The sequence below is a fragment of the Thunnus thynnus genome, chromosome 11 (assembly GCF_963924715.1).
Source record: "Thunnus thynnus chromosome 11, fThuThy2.1, whole genome shotgun sequence".
NCBI classification, from domain to species: domain Eukaryota; kingdom Metazoa; phylum Chordata; class Actinopteri; order Scombriformes; family Scombridae; genus Thunnus; species Thunnus thynnus.
In genome coordinates this window covers 33796319-33817441 of record NC_089527.1, presented here as the reverse complement: position 1 = coordinate 33817441, position 21123 = coordinate 33796319, and the positions used below count along the sequence as shown (strand labels likewise).

General features: G+C 40.1%; 1 protein-coding gene across 5 annotated transcripts in view; it reads right to left on the bottom strand.

The window, feature by feature from the left end:
• lmln (leishmanolysin-like (metallopeptidase M8 family)) overlaps positions 1–18270 on the bottom strand; it is a 39189-nt gene extending 20919 nt beyond the window's left edge. For 3 of the 5 annotated variants that reach the window (XR_010930711.1, XR_010930712.1, XM_067604581.1), the window contains exons 1-10: positions 17781–18264; positions 12471–12574; positions 12156–12186; positions 11043–11125; positions 9734–9851; positions 6489–6667; positions 4677–4782; positions 2398–2492; positions 562–679; positions 40–147 (exon numbers count right to left, since the gene is read on the bottom strand). Coding sequence is in view for 3 of the 5 variants with exons in the window: in XM_067604581.1 (XP_067460682.1) it covers positions 40–147; positions 562–679; positions 2398–2492; positions 4677–4782; positions 6489–6667; positions 9734–9851; positions 11043–11125; positions 12156–12186; positions 12471–12574; positions 17781–17921 (1083 nt within the window). In the remaining 2 variants the exon portion in view is untranslated. Of the gene's footprint in view, positions 1–39; positions 148–561; positions 680–2397; positions 2493–4676; positions 4783–6488; positions 6668–9733; positions 9852–11042; positions 11126–12155; positions 12187–12470; positions 12575–17780 lie in introns of all 5 variants that reach the window. The other 2 variants (XM_067604583.1, XM_067604584.1) reach the window with 2 other exon arrangements.
• Positions 18271–21123: the final 2853 nt, after the last annotated feature.

Here is a 21123-nt window from a genome sequence, read left to right as displayed (position 1 = left end):
TTCACTTCCCCAAAAGTCACACAGAGAAAGTGTGGTTACCTCCAGCAGTCTCTTCTCCCAGTGGTTGAGTTCAGTTCCCGTCCCTCCCTGGTTCTCCAGCTCCATTCCCTCCAAGATAGGGCAGTTAAAATGTCTCCTTGCCTCCTCCTGGAGGCACACAGAAGAACATACTGTACAGCTCTGTCAATGACTGACAGTGAGTGTAATAATACCGAAACTACAGGTACTGCAGGTAACAGTCTCCATCCTCTCCCTCTGAACTTATTCCTCTGTCATGTTCGAGTGAAATCTTTTCATCCCATTATGATTCTAGTCCAGGTGAAGTCATTTTTCTTTAGAAACCTAAGTGCTCCATTACATTACTGATGGGCACAGCATACATGGGCCAATTAAGCTCCAATTCAAAGGCTTCTCCAAATGTGTTGCAGCTGAGAAATGAGCCTTCTGTTGCCTGTAGTCCAACCTTTGGAATGGGACCGCTGACTCATGTGTATTCAGTCTAAAAATGCAGGTTTCCAGGGATCCACCTCTGAACTGACTGGGAGACAGACAGCTTCTTACCACGACACGAGGGGTGACGAGGACATGCACTTGGTGGCGGACCATCACTCCTCCTCTGATGTCCCACAACCTGCTGACACTCCTGATCACCGCCTCACTCCACTGGTACAGACCCAGGCTGTGCGCGCGCACACACACGCACACACGCACACACACACACACACACACACAAGTTTATATGAGAGGTGGAAGATGGCACAGTAGTTCAGCTATGTGGAGGGTTTGGACTTCTCCATCTAACTCTTTTTTTTCACTCACACAACTATTGTTCTGTCACTTTTTATGTGCATAAATAAGTGTCAGTAGAGACTGACTGGATTTCCGATGTGGTTGGACAACACACCGTGCAAACTGCAAACTTCCTTCTGAACATACACATGCACTGATAAAGAAATTTCATTTAGACACATGCAGCTTTAACCTTCCTTCTCACAAGTTTGTTTCTGCAGAGTCCTCTAGCCCCTCTGCTCCCACCCAGAGAAGCTGGGATGGAGGAGGCAGCTTCTTTCCTTGTCGCAATTAATGGCATGTGAGAATTCCAAGAAAACAAGTATATTCACAAGTCACACTACAGGTAAAACCTACAGCATCAGGCAGTGTCTGTTATATTCACTCATGCCCATGTGCCCTCAGTATGTTGGTAAGACAAGCAGGCCTGTAAGAACACATACCTTGAAACACATCAAAAGGTGGTGATATCACCACTTACATCAGAGTGCAAATAGATTTTCTATATGAGAACACTACATCCACAATGTCTCAATGAGGAATTCTTTTTAACATTTCTCTTCATTTTGTGTGTATGTGTGCGTGTATGCACTTGTGTGTGTGTGTGTGTGTGTGGGGGGGGGGGGGGGGGGACCATTGTATCTTTCCTACAATGGTACAATGGTCCTACAATAAAGCTGATAACAGGAACAGTCCAAAAATCTCAAAAACTGGTTCCATTGCTGAAAAACAGCCACAGGTGTTCCAGTCCCATGTCTGAAAAGTCTTCATGTCCTCAGAGGCCTTGCGATGGATTCAGCAGCCCTGCTGGGCAGCAGTGAAGTGTCTTTCAACTGCTCAGCTCAGTCTGTGTTCCTCAAGATGAAATTTTTCACTTGAAATTTCTCACAACTTCTTCACTTTTCAAGTTGTATTGGTTCCATCAAAGTGATGCAGTCTCCTCCAGCAATCGACCAATTGACTCTTACTTCTCTAACATCTTTGGTTTTATACTACTTTTGCTGTCCCTATAAGAACATCCTTCCAGGGATGACTTGCAAACATAAAGGTCGCCAGGTGGAGCTACAGATGGCGTGACTGGCAGGTCAGGTAGTCGATGACCAGATCTGACTCTCTCCAGTTTCTTCACCCATTCTTCTATTTCTTCTGCTGGATCTTTCGATGTAGAATGGGCATTGCGGAAATTGTGTTTCCCTTCTTTCTCTCAGCCTCTGGCCCAATATCTTGACCTAACAGGGTTGTTGTCTGGCCTTCTCCTCTTTGGAGGCCCATCGATATGTTTTTCTGGCCTCTTGACAGTATGTATACACTTACATGCACTGTCTGTGTTTGAGTTCTGGTTTTCATATAGGTTGTGTGACCACACCTAGGTAGCTGATTAGCTCATGTGAAACACCTTTTACCTTCTTCTCTTCAGGAGACATGATGAGTTAAAACCTCATAGATGAAACTTAAAATGACTCTGAACTAACACTCTATAGAGAGGAAGCTAGATGTTTGTTTCCTCTCCAGTCTTTTTGGTTTCCTTTAGTATAAAGCATCACAACTGGCTGGGTTGATGGACATGTAAAGTGAATGCCGTTTCCAAACAACACAAACTGTATTCACCTCTCGTTGAAGGCAGGCAGGCCACTGGCAAAGCGAGGAGTCAGAGGTTTGCCCTCATCGTCATGGTAGAAGGCAAACAGACCTGCTGAAAACCCCTGGTGGACACAGGAGAAATAACACACAGATCACACCTGAGTGAATACATTTAGACTTTGTTCAGACTGCAGCTCCTCTCTCCTCCTCCTCCTCTCCATCTGTATGCATTAATTTACCATTAATGCATGTTACTAACTGAGCTTCTTCCCCTGAGCTTTTTGTGCTTTCTCATCTCGCAGGAATCCCCAGCATCCAGCCCAAAACTTTGCAGTCCTGTTGGTGTCCTTCTCCGGCTATTGCTGCTGTTTGTTGTTGCTAGTCACATCTCTATCACTATTGTTATTGTTATTATTATCACCAAGTGCTTGCTCATGGGGGAATTGTAGGGTCTCTGTAAATTAGTACAGTCTAGACCTGCTCTATGTGAAAAGTGCCCTGAGATGAATTTTGTTGTGATTTGGCGCTGTATAAATAAAATTGAAATGAATTGAAAAAAAAAAAAAGTTTCTCAAATCAGATCTTTAAGACAATGTCCGCACTGTTATTTGCAAGTGATCAGATTGGATTGGTGTGTCCAGACATCACCGACCTATCTGTATGGGTTGCTGTGGTAACAACATAGGTGTCAGTAACTACGTATGCTGGTGATGCGGCTTTTCAACGCAGAAGCATGAGAAATGGAGATCCATCATCTCCCAAAGTGCCAGGCCAGCTCTCCAGTTTTAGTGGGCGGATAGTGTAACAAATGTCAAATAAATGACGAGTGGAGACAGAGCTCTCTCGGCTTGCTGCCTACTCCGCCATTCGCCAAACTGGAACATTATCCTGGTATTTCAGCAGCGCTGCGCTGCTCCACAGCTGACAACGAGTGTGAGCACCATACAGCCCGGCCCTCTCCTCTGCGCTCAGGATGAGAGAGCTGATGAAATGTTGAACGGACTTTGATTTGAGATTTGTGTTGGATTATATCTTTAAAAATTGAAAGGTGCTAATGGAATAGTTATAGCTGACTGGCACAAGCACAAATAACACTGTTGGCTTGAATATTTATTATAAAGTGGATCTATAATTATCGTGTGATATGAAGTGAAATTAAATGTGTGAGGATTATTATACAATCTGGCTTCAATTCACCACCTCACCATCTGTGTTGCCAGTTTCCCCTGTCTCCAAAATGTCCATATGCATGGGTCAGAGTTTACATAAGGGTGCGCACATTCTCCCCTCAAGTTTGTTTTTGTAAATCACAACTTTTGCGTGGGAAATGGTGTAAGCCTCTTTAAGCCCTGTTTTGTGCATACTTAACAGTTATAAATGAGACCCCAGGTCTTTAGAAGTAAGTGCAAGTTAGAATGAGTAAGTAAGTAAGTTAGATAGAATAACCTTTAAGCTAATACATAGTCAAAACTTTTGTGAATTTGCAAAGCATGAACTGTCAACAAAGTGAAAAACCAGTACACCCCTTAAAGAATGTGTTTCCAATTCTTCAAGTCTGTCCTAAACCAACTGTCAGGAGCCGAAATGAGCATTGAAACAGGTTTTTCTTGCTATAATCTTTCTTCCTGTTCATACTGGCCATTAGAAGATCCCTTCATAATGCACTTACAATGGGACAAAATCCACAGTCCTCCTTCTGTGCAAAAATGTATTTAAAAGTTTATCTCAAGCTAATATGAAGCTTCAGCCGTCCAAATGAGTCAAATCAAGTAGATATCTTTCAAGGTTTGTCTTTTAAGTGCCAAATTCCTTTTTTTGTTACAATATTTCCACTGCAGCTCAAGGGAAACACTGTCTGAGGAAACACAAAGAGGGATTTGATGCTAAAAAAAAAAAAAAACTGTAAATGTGGCAGATATCCACTTGATATGACTAACTCAGCATGCTGAAGTCTGATGTAAGCTTCACATCAACTTTTAAATGCATTTTTGCACTAAATGTCTGTGTGGACATACTGTGGCCCCCATCACTTACATTGAAAGCACATTTGAGGGGGATCTTTTAATAGCCAGTATGAACAGGAGGAATGACTACAGAGAGGAAAACCCCTGTCACTCTTCATATGGACACCTGACTGTTGTTTGAAAAACTGCGAACCTATCCTTTAAACCTAGTGAGGGTTAAGCTTAGGTTCCAATCCAGCTCTATTTATTGATGGTTCCAGCCACTCAGTTTGTTCAGGTTTCTTTACTACAAGAAAAGCACAATTTGACAGAGGATTGAAAGAAACATGTTGTTGTACTGACCAGAGCATGGATGATCTCATGTTTGACAGTGGAGAGCATCCCCTCGAACTCCTGAGGCTGAGAGGAAATCATGGCAGGACACAGGTTGGCATAGCCTGCTATAGGTCTAAAGGACACACACACACACACACACACATACACACACACACACACACAAAATCACAGGGTAAGTGAAGATACGGTGCCCACAATAACAAGAGTACCATGATAACTCTGAAACTAATTTTTATGCAGATGATACAAAGTTATATCTTCCCTCCTGTCAACTCTACTTATTCTTGTAGCTGGGCTGCCCATAAGGCCTGCTTTGAGGAAATGTGTTTGATGTCTTGTAACTGTCTCAAGCTGAATGATGATAAGATTCTGATAATTATATTTGCCACCCAATACCAAGCCCTCTGCTAGGAATTTAGGAATAATTTTTGGTTCAAATCTGAACTTAGAACATCAAGCACCGGGGGTTATTCTGTCTCGTTTTTTAATCAATTGAAGTATTTCTAAAATCAAATCATTTCTGTCTGCCGCACACCTGGAGAAAATTATTCATGCCTCTATTTCATCCCATCTGGATTATTGTTACTCTCTACAGTATATTCTACACTCGGTAAGAAAGCACTAAAAAAATCAAATGGTTGAAAATGTAGCCGCTTTGCTTTTGACTGGAACTAAGAAAACTGAGAAGATTAGATTAGACAGCCCCCCCCTTGCAAAGTAGTTTGCCTCATTTACATTTATCCCAGAACCAAGGAAACTGGGATTACTGGTCCCATAGCCAGTAATTGATTTCATGCCATTCCAAAGGCCCCTTGTATTACTATTGGACATCTGTCCTTCAACCCCTTCCTTATATTTATGTCTACCTTGTTTGATAACTGCTTTCGGCTCCTTTTGAGCAATTTTAATGTTATCTTTGTCACCACTAAAGAATGCAGTTTTCTTCCCATTCATAACAGCTTTAACCTCCCTTGTTGAGGTTTATTATTAGGAAAGATTTTATTTGTTTACAGGGCTTGACAGACTCATAGATACGCAATGCCTGTACGTACGAGAGCACACACCGAGCTCGGAACAAGAAACTCATCTCGCTTTTTAAGTCAAGATTTGCCATCAGTGGTGGCTGTGAATTTGCTATTTGCTATTGTTATAGCTCCTAAAGTATGAAAAGTGTTACCATTCACAATTCGAACAACTACCTCTGTATTTTCTTTTAAACAGTAAAACACACCTTTTAAACTGGCTTTTAACTCACTTGTATGATTTTAGATCTCCTGGATGATATTATATAATCTTATTTATTCTATTTACTCTTCCATCTCATATATCTGGTTTTACTTTTCACCATTTAACTTTATTACTGTCTCTCATGTCCTTTGCTAAAGAGTAACAACAACAAAGATACATTTGTTGAGGAATATAATTTATTTATTACTCATCTCAGATAGAATAAAACAATACTAGTTAGTCTGTCAACAATTTTCTCACATACACTCACTTGCCAGTTTATTGGGTAAACTTACGTAGATGACAATATTTCAGTCTAATAAAACAGCCCATTCATCAAGGTTTTTATTTGTTTATCAGTTTTTGAAAGGTTTATTTTATAGTCATTTTGGAGGCTGTACTTTGTGGTGCTGTTGAATTATACTTAGAGGTGTTTCTAATATTATGTCCATCCCATTCATATGAATTAGGATACATCACCAAACGTGAATAACAGTTTAGGAAACAACCTCTGAAACAGCTAAATATTCAGTGTGAGAGAGTTCTGAACACGCATAGAAACATGCAGACTACATGTGCTGTTCTCCCCACCTGTCCAGCTCTGCCTCCAGCTGGCAGTAAGCAGCGTAGGCCACTATGTTCTCCTGTCCACAGCGCTCAGTGGTGATACCGCTGACGTAGAGCACGAAGTCAGACCTTTCCACCCCAGGGCCATCTGGGGGACCCAAGGGGCCGCATGACTTCCCTGACTCACTGCACACCTTGCATTGCTGGGAGAGAAATACAGAAGAAAGGAGTGAGTAAATGGAAAAAAGACCTCACAGAGCAAAATCTGAGGGTAAAATTATTCACAGGAAAGACAGACAAACCTTTTGCAGTATGTTATTAAATAAGTTAAAATTAGCTATTCTTTCTAAAGAAAAGTTTTACCCACATTTTTTAGATTCTGAGCCTCACATACTCAGCAGTAAGTACAGGTAGCAGAAGGAGGGGTTGCAGCACTATTATTAACTCCTTTCCAGTGTCTGCAATAACCATAATGAGATTAACATCCTGACAATAACCTTCGTTGCCTTTATCCTTTCAACCGTCCGCTCTGCCCTCCCCCCTTGCCCCTTAATCAGTCCATCTTACCACCTGCCTTCTCATTTGTACTGGAGGTACTGGAAACCTCTTGGAATTGTAAGGATTATTTTTTATTGATCAAACTCTATGGGGTTTGTAAGCAAGTTTTAAAAGATTTTAGCCATTCAGCACTCAAATTTTCAAAAAAAAATGCCAAAAATCACCAGGTCATGGTAGCTTAAATCCTTTTGCAATACATCTCACAATATGTGAAGGATCTCTGCTTCACTGCTGCCAGTGGTCAATCTCAAAGTCTGTCGCACAGATTGTTTATAGGGAAAAATGTAAAAGTTTTGAAATATGTTTAAAATTGACAATGAAGTATTTAACATAATACAGTATATAACAAAACTAAGTACACCCCTGGTCAATACCACTAAAATGTTAAGTAATTACAAATCCTTTCCATTTAATACAAGTTGATTTGTTTTTAGACAAAACCCAAGAAGAATTAAGCCAATTCACTTGAAAAACAGAATGTTTGACAATTTATACAATATTGGCCCAAATTTAAGAACAAACTGCAACAAAAGTCAGCACACCCTTCATTAATGAGACTCCATTTTTTAAATTTTTCTAATATTTTGTATGCCTGCCTTTCTTTCTGATGACAGATTGGATCCTCCTGGGCATGGATGATACCATTCTAGAACAAATCTGTGGAGAGATGGTCTGCCATTCTTCAAAGATTATTCTTTTCAGTTGCTCTTTGCTGGAGGAGTTTTGTTGCTCTACCTTACATTTTAAAATATTACAAAGGTGTTCTATTAGATTCAGGTCATGGGACATACTTGGCTAGGTCATAGTTTCCACTTTTTTCTTCTTTAAAAAAACTCTTATGTGATTCCTGCAGTGTGTTTGGGATCATTTTCATGTTGGAAAATTCCTCTCCTGCCATCCCTCTTGAGACTGGAAGTCATCTTTTTATTCAGTATTTGGGTATAAAAATTGCATTCATAGTGGCATCTCCCCTACACCTTTTCCACTCATGCAGCCCCATATCAGCACACTCCCACCTCCATGTTTGACAGTCGGCACTACGCAATCAGGTCCACACCAAACATACTGGACCCCATCTGATCCAAACAAATTTATTTTGGTTTCATCTGACCAAAGAATGTGCCTCCAATATTCATCTGGCTTCTTTTCATGTTCTTTGGCAAAGTTCAATCTGGCAGTTTTGTGCCATTTTGTGAGCAATGGTTTTCTTTTTGGATGTCATCAGTAGAGGTTGACTTCATGCAATGTCCTTCTCACTGTCTAAGCAGTCACTGAAACACCAATTTCCACAGATAGTCCTTGTGCCAAGTTAGAAATGCTTGCCCGTCTGTTTTTCAATGCAAGGTTGCAAAAATAGTGAATTATGCATGCTTTCATTTTTTGCGGACGGCCACTTCACCTTCTGTTATTGGTAGTATGGGTCCTCCTGTACCTCCTAACCACTGCTGCAGCTGAGTTTTGGCTTCTGTTTAGTAGCCTACTGAGGATCTTGTACCCTCTCCCATCTTTATGAAGTCTCACAATCTGGTGTCTTACTTGTTCAGGCAATTCCTCACCATATGGGGCCATGGCACATGAGACACAACCCAGGCCAAAACTGAGAAAGTTATAGTGGTCTGCTCAGAGGTTCCTTTATAACTTTGTGCAGGCAATTAGTCTGTATTGGAAGTCACAGTTGTAGCCATTTTTATGTTGGTGGTCACAGGTGTACTCACTTTTGTTTCAGTGGTCACAGGTGTACTCACTTTTGTTGTATTGAGTTTGTATTTTGAGATCTGTATTTTCAATTTAGTCTATCTAACCTGTTTGGTTTTAATTATACATAAGACCAAATACCCTACACTCCACCTTAAAAATACCAAAATTATTGTAAGATTTAACAATCATTTAACAATTTAATGATATTGCACAGGGGTGTACTCAGTTTTGTTATATATTGTATGCATTGTACAAACAACATAACTTGCCAAATGTGTGATCAAACTCCATGAAAACATTTCTATGTTGATCACAATTGTATGATTTGTCATTCAGCTTTTTTTCTGTAAATTTCCAATTTTGGTGAATATTTAACTTCAGCTGCATTTATTCTCATAGACCTCCATTGTATTTAACTTTCAGGTTGTGAAAACAAAAGACACCAACTTTCTGATTGTATGTACTCAGTTAAGCTGGTGGTCTAGCATGATCTAAGATGCATGCCCTGAGACTGCAAGGTCACTGGTTCAAATCCAGCTTGTCAAGTCTGATGTGTGTGCATCCTCATGTTTCTCTCCACTGCCTGTTGTGGACTCTGTTCACACACACGTGACTCTTGTTGGTTAAAAGTCATATACTGCATGTATGTCAAACAATGTGATTGCTTGCAGCTACTTCCTCTCTTCTCCCTCCTCAAGTGACTCATTCCCTCCCTTGGTCAGCAAACTGCTCCTTAATCCAAGGTATGCCTTTGAGAATCTAGATCACACAATTTTCACTGAGCACTGCTAATAAGTTAGCATCAAAGACGTAATTATTAATGCATTAGGTGATTTTTGACCACAGGAAGGCGCAAAGACTCCTAAACAATGAATAAATTTGTAGTGTTACAAGTTGTTCTGACTTATGTATAACAAGATGAAATTTGTTTCAAAAAGCTAGAAGAGTAAAGGCCGTTTTATTTAGTTTTTTGTTACAATATCAATTATGTGTGTGCAATGGCCCTTATTGACCTGCAGGTGGTGCTGTGGAACAATGACAGGGCCACAACGGGTGACATCTGCACAGGCATCCTGGCAGTAGCGATGAGGGTCATCTCTCTTCCTCAGGTACTGGTTGGTTGCACATTGTCTGACACGACACAAACAACAAACACTGATGTTAACCTCTGCATTGTAGTTAGAGAATAAATACACCTTTTCTGCTGAAACAAACTTTTATTACAGGTAAAGTCCGGCACCTTTAAGTAGTGTCAAATGTCAGAGCAACCATGGAATGGAAACATAGTAAAGGCTTCTTAACATCTACTTTTTCGCTAAGCAGCAAAGACAAAGGCTAAATCCAAGATCTGAGCATTCAAAGACTTTAGCCAAAATCACCTACATCATTGTAATGAGTGAGAACCATGTTTGAGGGCTTGTAACAGCTAGGGATGCACCAATCTTTTTTTTTCTCCCCTGATATCAATTCTGATACCCATTCGCATTTAATACCTGTGAACCAATCTGTGTAGGATGGATTATAGAGTAGGTAACGTGACACTGTAACTGCATATCAATCCATTACTTAAAGCGGGGACTTTCATACACCTCCCTTCCTCCCAGACACAGACCTTACAAACAGGCCGATCAGAGCAGATGCTGCACTTGCTGTCCTGTGTGTACACCCCGCAGGTGAAAAAGGCTTCACTGAAAGGAATTACAAGTCTCTGCATCTCTTCAACAAAGAGTGGCTCCGTTTTCTCTCATAAACCAAAACCGAATTGCTAAACAACACAGCTCCTCTGTAGTGTCTTTTCACACCAGTTGCTAAAAGTTGGTTGTTAAAAAGATGTAACATCAGTCCTCATTCTCTGAGTCATTCTCCCTTATCAGGCTTCATCCATTCTTTAATAAGATATATTTTGTTTGGACAATGTTTCAAACGACTTCTTGCCAAAAAAAGTTCACAAAATGTCTAAATCTTGTCTGAGAAACACCACATAGGAGCACCCTGATAACTGAATGGTTTCCCTGGTTCAATTCCAGCTGGGGACCTACTACAAGACTACTACAAGACATACTTGTGAACCTATCCTTTAAGGTCCACCACTACTCTTACATGAAAATGCATTTATTATGAAGCAGATGCAGGAAGTGGCAGTAGCATTACACATCATACACATCACACAGTAAATTAATGGATCAACAGAAAACTGTGGATCAGTCACATGACATCTGGTCGATACCCAACCTTGTGTCTTTATCAGCTCCTACATGGATCAGTGCATCTTTAGAAGCAACGTACACAGGTGAAACCAGACAGTGTGTAGTGGATTCATACCTGCTGAGCAACACAGGCCCCACCCTGTGCCTCACACTGAAGGCCCTCTGCAGGTAGTCGATGGCCTGGGGAAAGAGCTTGTCCTGAGGAGGGGACAAACACAATAGCAATGATGGGTGAGAACTTCAAATAATGGAGGTTAGCAGAGGCAAAATTGTCAGCTGGTTTTAAGTTGCTCTTTAATCTCAACAACAACAAGTGCCATGTTAATGTTAAAACCCCTCCTGTTTTTCAAAATAAGTCCATATAAGTTGGCTCTCAACAGCCCCTTTTTTTTTGTTTCGATATCTTTGTGGTAATATTGAAAAAATAATTTAAGATCCCGTCCCGACATGTTTTAAATACTATGTTTTGAATAATAATCTGTCTGATTTGTGTGGCTCCAAACCATAGCTCCAAACTAGCTATGATGTCACAAATCATGCTCATATGTACACGTGCTAAACTGAGATTAAAGGTGAGCACAGAGAAATTTTCCTCCCTTAGCAGATGAATGTGAAGACAAACTCTGCACATCATCCTGCACAGTGAAGGGAAAGAGAGAACACCCAACTGGAGGAACAAGAAAAACACACTTTTAAGTTTAGAACCTTTTTGATTATTTTGAATCTTGACAATTTTGTTGTTGATTTTAGTGTAAATTTGGATTATCCACCTTTGTTATTTTACAGTTTCTTATCTTTATATCTGGCTTGTTTTGCTTTTTCTTGTTTTACTGATCAATGTGAACTGCTGATTGCTTAATTGTTGCTGTTGTTGTGTGGACCTCGGAAAGACTAGCGATCACTTTGTGGAAGCTAATGGGGATACAAATTAAGAATAAAGAATCAGATGATGTGGGAGTTCTATGATTGGCAGGTGTCTAAGCTCATCACATTCCACCTGCTTGTTTCTCCTCAGTTCTACTTCTTTGACTCATGCACATGTTTTTTCTCTCGTTGCAGTACCTACCATAATGGTGAGCAGTGAACCCAAATTCAAGCTCAAAACATCTTTTCAGCACTCTGTAGGTGAATTTGCAGGTGGTACAGCCAACCAACAAGGCTCCATCTTATAGGTTTTCATTTCATTTACAAAAAGTGCTCTACACATTAAGTTCTTAGGCATCCTCACCTTTACCAGTCTTCTCTTGTCTGCAGGGAGCCTGAGGAGAAAGAGCACATCCACTTGACACAGAAAACATCACTTACATGTACACAGTATAGTCACAAGGTGGGTACAACTCATACCTGAATCATAGAGAAATAAGAAATAAGAAATAATAATAATCATAAAATGTCAGAGTAAAGCTTTGAAGTTGTTTTTATGAGGTTTGTGGAAGTGTTGATTGCTATGAACATACAACATTAACTGTCAAATGTCTGGTTCTGGTGTCTACTTTCTAGAGCTTAGAAATGTTCATGTTATCTAACAAGCTGCATTACTCACTGGTCAACACTGTAGTCGTAGATGATTTTAATCTTCAGCTGTAGGTTGTCAGGAGAGCTTCTTTTAGTCAAGCGCTCAGGCCTCAAGTACACATGATGGACAACCTAAAAGAGGCGGAGGAGAAATTATAAGAAACCAAAGATCTCTGACAAGTAACAAGTAAAGAAAATCAGTGATTGGTTTGGTTGGTTTTGTTACCAAGCACCCAGTTGACTCCATGTTGGGGGAGTAGGTCAAATGTATAAAACATACAATTTTACATTAAGATAGCAGTATATATCATAATAGTATATTTTCTGGAAATTCAATTGAGAAATCATTTATAGATAAAATAATCAGATGAGAATGCCTGTTTTTAGCTAATCCAGTGAATTAAATACCTAACAAGTCATGGTACACTGTCACTAGGGCTGTACCGAATGCTTTGAAGCTTTGTTTGTTGCCATAGTATATGAACAGCAAAATCAGAATTCAAACATTCCTATATACAGTTTTCTTTTCCCCTCGGCAGCTGGTATCATGTGTAGTTGTCCGGCAGATGAAAATATCAAAGGCCAAAATGTATGGTGGGAAATATGCCGATTGCTAAATTCATTAATAGCATATTAAATAGCTTAATATTGTGTGACCTATAGGATATGTTGCCAAGACAACTTAAGTATAAACTTATATTATGCAAAGGTTGGTTTTGCCACCACTGTTAAGACATTGGAAGATTCATTGAATGTTACGTCACATGTGACTAAGCGTGACACAAGATTGAAAAGCCGGTGCACACTTCAGGAACAGTCCTGTGCTTTGGTACAACAGCAGTTAACCATTTTTTCTCAGGTAATGTTACATCCAGCATTGGCACAGTGAAATAAACAAATCAGTCCAGAGCTCCATGGTTAAGTAACATGTAATTGATCAGTAGGAGGTTTAACTTTTCCCCATATGGCCCCAGTGAGAGGCGCTTGGGGAGACCACAGGAGGTGGAAGCGGTGGCGGAGCTGCAGCTGCAGACTGCCCGCATGGCAGCATTAAATTAACAACAGCAAGGCTATTTATTTTATCTGATTGTTGTAGCCTATATGCTCAGTTCACAAAGTTTGTGAAGAGTTCATTCTGCTGACTAAAATACATTTGTTGGATCATAGCATTTGTGTTTTTGTCCTTTTTTGCTGTTTAAATGTAGGCTATTATATGGCTATTTAAACATATGTCTGGTAGTTGTTCTATATGGCCGGAATTCTGGAATATTAACAGACATAGTGGCTGCCAAAAAAAGTGTACCATCTAACCTTGGTCTGCAGTCTGTTATTGTTAAAGGAAATCCACTGTTAAAAAGAAAAAATTTTTTAAACATTCAAGAAATGCACAAAGTCAAAGTCAATGAGTAATCATGTTAATACTATATATTACAATATATAATATTACAATATTGACCAAAATAATTGTGTTTATGATATTTGCCATAATCGAGCAGCCCTAGTCTAGCTTGCTTTAAAGATGCTGCTGCTGCTTCTTCCAGCGGGTCCCTGTGCTGCTCGCCTGCTGTGCTGTTCTCACCAACAGCAGCAACTTCAGCATGAGGTGGATGCAGACCGACAAAACACCGGCAGCATGAGTGACACCGAGGTGGCGAGACGGGCAGAGAGACAGAGGAGGTACCTGCACCGTGAAGCTAGATTTATGCTTGATGTAGTGTCCATGGTGCAAGGGTGTGTGCGCCAAAAATATGTCATTGAGTCTTGCTTATTTACAGAGTATTTTGTTTGTACGCCCCCTGGCGTTTCAGAGAATACTGCAATGACCAACACATTGAGCATAACTGCCTCTGTGCATGCTCGTAGCTTGCACACCATCTGTGTAGGCCTGCGTGAGTACTGGACTACCTCCTCTATTTCTTTGAACCCCCCCGCCAAGCTTCAAGTAAATCGAAGCTTTGAAGCCCCCCCCCAAAAAAAGGTATTCGGGACAGCCCTAGGCCCTGTTTACGCCTGGTATTAACGTGCGTCTCGGGTGATCCAATCACAAATGGACCGCTTTAAGCGCATCTGTTTATACCTGGCATTAACATGCATCTCCATATGCATCCTGAGTGACCACATGTGGTCAGATCTCACTCCCCTGCTCTGTTTATGCAAATAAACACGGATATCATTTCTGTTTTCAACGACCAAATTCGTTCGTTATTCGTCCAAAGCTGTGTTCAACTTGTTTGATAACAGGATAAATATATAAATATTCCGCGTCGGGAGAGAGATGCAGCGATCTCCCCGTAGCTGCATCTCTCCATTCAGAGACACTGTGCGCATTTACGAACGAGACACAGAAGCATAACTTCATTGATTATTTAAATCTCCAACAAGCCAACAGGATCTGTCAGGATCTAATGTTAATTAATGTTCTGTGTTCTTCTACACATCCAATAGGTCAGCTGTTACACACATGCAGTCCAGGTTCATACAGTGAAACTGTTTGGAGTAAAGCAGCCACCGTCCTGATAAATCCTGAGCTCACTATGTTGAGCAGCACAGCAAAACTAAAAACTGTTGTTATCAGTTTGACAGGACAGAGGAAACTATCCAGCTACATTTAGCTTCTGAAATATTTTTTTAGACAGACAAGCGAAAAATTAATGATTTAATTTCTATTCTAATTGTCGATTTGAAGAGGGAAACCGGTTAGGGGAACGAGAAAAACAGGAAAAAATGGGGAGGTGGATTATGTTTTTAATTCACATGAAAAACAAAATAATTTGTTTATCCTGTTATCAAACAAGTTGAACAGCTTTGGACGGAGGGTACTGTGTCTAGTGTGCCGGAAAATAGAAGACGTCAGCTGAGTAGGTGGTCCTTCAATGTGGCCCAGGACATATTGCGTTTACACTACTAAAAGAATGTGGCCACATGCGGCCCAGACCACCTCCGAATGTGGTCTGACTGATCGGGTCTCAATCCGTCCTCAATGTGTCTTGGGTGCATTTACACTTGTATTTAGAGCTGTACACTTGTCATCAGATCACCCGAGATGGATGTTAATACCAGGTGTAAACAGGGCCATAGTCATCACATGACACAATAATCATAAAAACCAAAGGGCATTTGTAAAATGTTCCACTCAGCAGTTATTGCACAGACGGTAAATTACGATTATTGCAGATACTGTACATTACAGTTATTGCAGAGACTGTGCATTGCGTTTATTACAGAGACTATAGATTATGGTTATTTTAGAGACTGTTCATTGCAGTTATATGCTGTACATTACAGTTATTGCTGAGACTGTACATTACATTAGTGCAGGTTATTGCAGATACTGTACTTTACAGTTATTACAGAGACGGTACATTACACTTAGACGCTACTAGGGGTGTGCCCAAATACAAATATATTCGGTAAAGCACAAAGAATTCAATTTTATTTATATAACACCAAATCATAAGAAAAGTTATCTCAGGGCATTTTTTATAGAGCAGGTCTAGACCATACTCTTTAATTTACAGAGACCCAACAATTCCCCCATGAGCGAGCACTTGTTGACAGCAGCAAGAAAAAACTCCCCTTTAACGGGAAGAAACCTCAAGCAGAACCGGGCTCTAGGCCCGGTTGGTCAAAACGTCATTTTTTTACGAATATTTGTTTCATACAAATATTTTAGAAATTATTTGTTTTCAGAAAGAAAAAAAGACATGTCAAATACCAGCACGCAGGTTGGTTACATCGCTATCTCAGTCTCTCTACTCTGCTCCACTGTTATATCTATCAGCAGATCTCAACAAGTGGAGTCACATCCACCTGCTACATGTCACACATTTCCTAATTTGGCCATCAGTCCCGGAGTTGGGGGTGTTCCCCAGAGATAAAGCTGAGCTACTGACACACACCAAGTGTTTCCAAGAGACTCTCCATAATCTGGTGTTCCCATTCTCCTTTCCACAAAGTTAGGTTTTAAAAAACAGGGAATAAATGAAACGTGCAAAGCCATAATTGCCTTTGAAGTTCTACCCTACACATTACACGGTGTGCTGTCTCGATGTTACGGGTGAATAAATAAGTAGACGTCTGTCTGCAATGAGGCAATGAGTAATGTTTTAGCTCAGTAGTCAGCGCAGTCGTCTATGATCTGGGAGACTCCAGCTCAAGACCCAGTGTGGGGACCTCCTTTATAAAGGTAGTTTATTCATCAACACTTATTGTAACACTTTAATTTTCTAAAATTAAGAGTGTAACGAAAACAAAAACAGGATTTTTAAGCCTCTTTCCACTTTTATTGGAAAACAAATACAAATAATTTTGCTGCCTCAACAAATGCAGATACTGGGCCCTCTGCACATCCCTAACGCGTACATTATGGTTATTGTAGAGACTGAACATTACAGTGAGATACTGAACATTACGGGTATTACAGAGACTGTATATTACGGTTAGATACTGTACATTTCAGTTATTGCAGAGATTGAACATTACAGTTATTGTATAGACTGCATATTACTTTATTGCAGATACTGTACATTATGGTATTTACAAAGATTATACATTACAGTTATTGCAAAGACTGTTCATTGCTGTTAGATACTGTACATTACAGTAATTGCAGAGACTGTACAATATAGTTAGATACTGTACATTACAGTTATTGCAGAGACTGTACATTACGGTTTTTGTAGAGATTGTACATTACGGTTTTTGCAGAGACTGTACATTACGGTTATTTCAGAGACTGTACATTGCAGTTAATGCAGAGACTGTACATTACGGTTATTGCAGATACTGTCACTTACATTACGGTTATTGCAGAGACTGTGCATTATGGTTAGATACTGTAAATTACGGTTACTGCGGAGACTGTACATTACGGTTATTGCAATCTACAATAACCGTAATGTACAGTTTCTACAATAACCATAGTGTGCAGTACTTTATGGTTATTGCAGGGACTGTACATTACAGTTATTGTAGATACTATTCATCATGTTAGTTATTGCAGACTCGGAGAAACAAGGGAGCCTCATGTTAGCCTGTTAGCTTGCTAGCTAACTCTACTGTCTATACGAATCCTTGTTACCAAATCCAAATTGGGTAGCAAACTGAACTGAAGTATTTTCCATTTGATGCAACACAAAAACTAATATTGCGTGTCATATTGGAAGTCAGGTTTGTCTCTAGCGTTAGTCAGTGTCAAGCTACATATTTTAAAGTACAGGGATACCGTAAAGCAGTTATCCTGTGCAATACAGACGTTAATTAGCCACCACTAGCTATCATGCTAACTTAGCTAGCTTAGCCCTACCGCTGGTTCTCAGCAAAGCAAACCCAGGCTCACCTCACTGGGAGAGGGGACTCGGTGTTTACACGTCCCATGACAGCTCACTAACACAGCCAGGAGGAAGAAGATGAGGGCCGGGCCGAGGAACCAGGACACGGTCACGGACGGCTTGCCATCACCGCTCAGCCTCGGCTCCATCCTCCCACCAGCCCGACAACCTGGGCTCGGCTTCCCGCAGTAAACAGAACCTCCGCCGGTCCGGTCCCCGCTGTGCTCGTTTCATTCATCGCTTTCTGGGTGAATCAGAACATGTTAGCATCCCGGAAAAACGAGCGACGTTGAAACATGAAGAGAGGAGATGGCAGTGCCGGCCAGTAAAACGCTAAACCTGTGTCTGTCAGCTGCAGCGGGTCCCGGTTTGTTGCTGACGGTCAGCTGAGAACAAGTAACTGCGCTCCGAAGATCGTCTGTTGATAATGTGACGAGTTACTCAAAGAAAGATATTTTGTACTTTTTCGGCTGAGAGACGAGGCACAGCACTCCAAAGATTCTCTATTAATAAGATGAGTCACTCGGAAGGATATGTTTTGTAAGGAAAACTAGAACGCGCGCGTGTTTTGCCCTCTGACATGGCTGGATTAACCCACTAGGAGGCAGAAACTAGCTGTGTATTGACACCCTGTTTGTTAGGGTTAGGTCAAAGGCTTATACAAGTTAATGTCAGTATACTGTATTAAGCTGGTCACATTCAGCTGTTGATATGTACCTCCAATGATGACAAGTACTCATTGCCATCTGTAACAACTTCAGTGCTGATGCATACCATATATTGGTTGTGAGTTTAAGCCTGCAACATCAAATTCAAAGCAGCCTGTGTCCAAAATCAATCATTGCTCCCTCTATTACGGATATTCAGTAGTTAACTCTATAGTCAGCAGCAAATTGAGAGTTTAGACAATCATCATCATTTTGCATTATCGCTGAATGCTGAGGTCTTGTACAACTTTAATTTTCTCATCTATAAAATGTAACACAGCATTGTGGGATTGTTTACAGAAAGAAGTGTACATGTCACTACTTTTTTCTTTAAAACAAAAACAACACCAGTACTCACAGATCTATAGTCTTCTAATTTATTGTGGACAAAAACAAACACATTTCAACTAGAAGCCATCATTAGCATAATGTAACCACAGAAGAAATGACAATTTATATAAACAGGTGAGGTTCAAACACCAATCAGCAAAAAGAATGAATGATTATATAATAGGATCCATCTGTGAATGAACCGCCCAGATACAGCCTCTTCTAATGAGGGAGGTGTGACCAAAATAATCAGTAAGTTGAAAGGTAATGAATATATAAAACTGAATGCCCAAGACCGGAAACACATAGCAAGAGACTATATAGAGAGAGCAATACAATCCAGATTAATAAATGGAGAAGCTTAAAAATACATAATAAAGAAATAACCCTCATAATATACAGACATTCTCATTGAATATGACTATAGATGAAAATGATAATAAAATTAGTCTATGCTTAAAACTGCCCAAAATGCACTACGTAATGAGTATGAGTATATGCACAGAAAGCTCAAACTACTAAGTAGATAAATCTCTGATATCTGAAAAATCTGAAACCAATGTCACACATAGCATGTAAAAGGAAACATATTAAGAGCTGTGTGACCCTGTTAGCCCAAATAATTTGTATTTTACAAGAAAGCATAGAAAAATGCCATAGAAAAAATGTCAAGAATAAATACATCCACAAAACACATATAAAGAATCCAAATATAGCAAGGACAAATTGCATGTGAAATTTAATAAAGAGCTATATTATTTAACAGGGTCATATAGCTCCTTATTAAATTTTACATGCTATTTAAAATGCAGCTAAAATCATTATTATGTGTTTAGTGTCGTAAACAATCTTTCCATTTGTTAGAGGCTCTGTTTTAAAACCAGAGTGGAAATAGAAACATAGAACAATACAATGTTTACATTGATCTATAAAAATATATATTGCTGTTTTTTAATTGTCACTTAATCGTAAGTCAGGATTTCTGTCCATGTCAGGACCCTGTAGGAATGATGATTCTTTATTTCCAGTGATCTGATTGGTCAGTGGTCGGGGTGTTGACAGGTTGTAATCCAATCCTCTGAAGTTAAGCTGCCCTGGAGCAGGTTAGCTATTCAGCTTAAGTTATCATGGCTATGTACCCCGGTAAAAAGTGAACCACTGTTGTAGGACTGAAAACCCATAATTAAACCTGAAGTTGCCTCACTAACCCCAAATCCTGCTTCATAGTACAGGCCTCGTACCTGTACTGTAGGTTTCGCAGGAAACCCTGGGGCCACGCCTTTGCAGTCCTTCACAGTCCTGTTGGCATCCTTCCCTGGCTATTGCTACTTATTGTTATTGTTAGGGCCTGAGCCCAAAGGGCGAAGACCCTATTGTTTTTCGTGTGTTTGTTTCTTTATTAGGGCCTGAGCCCAAAGGGCGAAGACCCTATTGTTATTCTTTCTTTATTAATACGCCACTTTAACTCTAAATTTGACCCCCTAAACATGCTCAAAAACTCACCAAATTTGGCACGCACATCAGGTCTGGTGAAAAATTTGATAAAATGTAAAAATTAACCCCCGAAGTGCCAAAATGTGCTCTCTAGCGCCACCTATGTATCTAAAACGGCCGCCACGGCCCGTAGGAATGTCGTAGAGAGATCGAACCAAAACTCAATTATTCGTCTCATCAAGACCTACAAATCATACGCTGACACCCCTGACCTAAATCCAACAGGAAGTCTGCAATCAGCTTTTCAAAATAAGACTTTGCCCCAATTTTGGCCCCTGAACAAACGCTATCTCCTCCGAGGGCGTTAATGGTATCGGCTTCAAACTTGAATACATGACTTATCACACTGTGTTGAGCAAAAGTTATTAAAAACTTTGTAATAACTCGAACGGTTTAGATTTAGTAAGCCCTGAAAGTTGGAGTGCGACATTACACCTTACAATGTAAACCAATGGGGAGGCAATCTCCGGGCATGGACTTTGTGTCAAACAGAGGCTTCTGGCATCTAAACTATAGGTCTGACCACTTTCACACCTGTATCAATGGATTCGCAACGAAATTTCCTACTAAAATATGATTTTTAATGTTAGATTTGGCCAAAGTCATGGGATTTATGAGGATATTTCACAAGAAGCGTTCTCTAAAATCCTCCTCTCCAACTGCTCCTGGTGATGTCACTCCCTCAGTGCTGTGAAACATTCCGCAATACACACTCATTATAAAATCACAGGAGGAGCAAGAAAAGACTTTAAAACTCACACTCTAATATCTCAAAAACAATAAAAGATAGAAAACACATGTAAATTCAAGATTTGTAGGT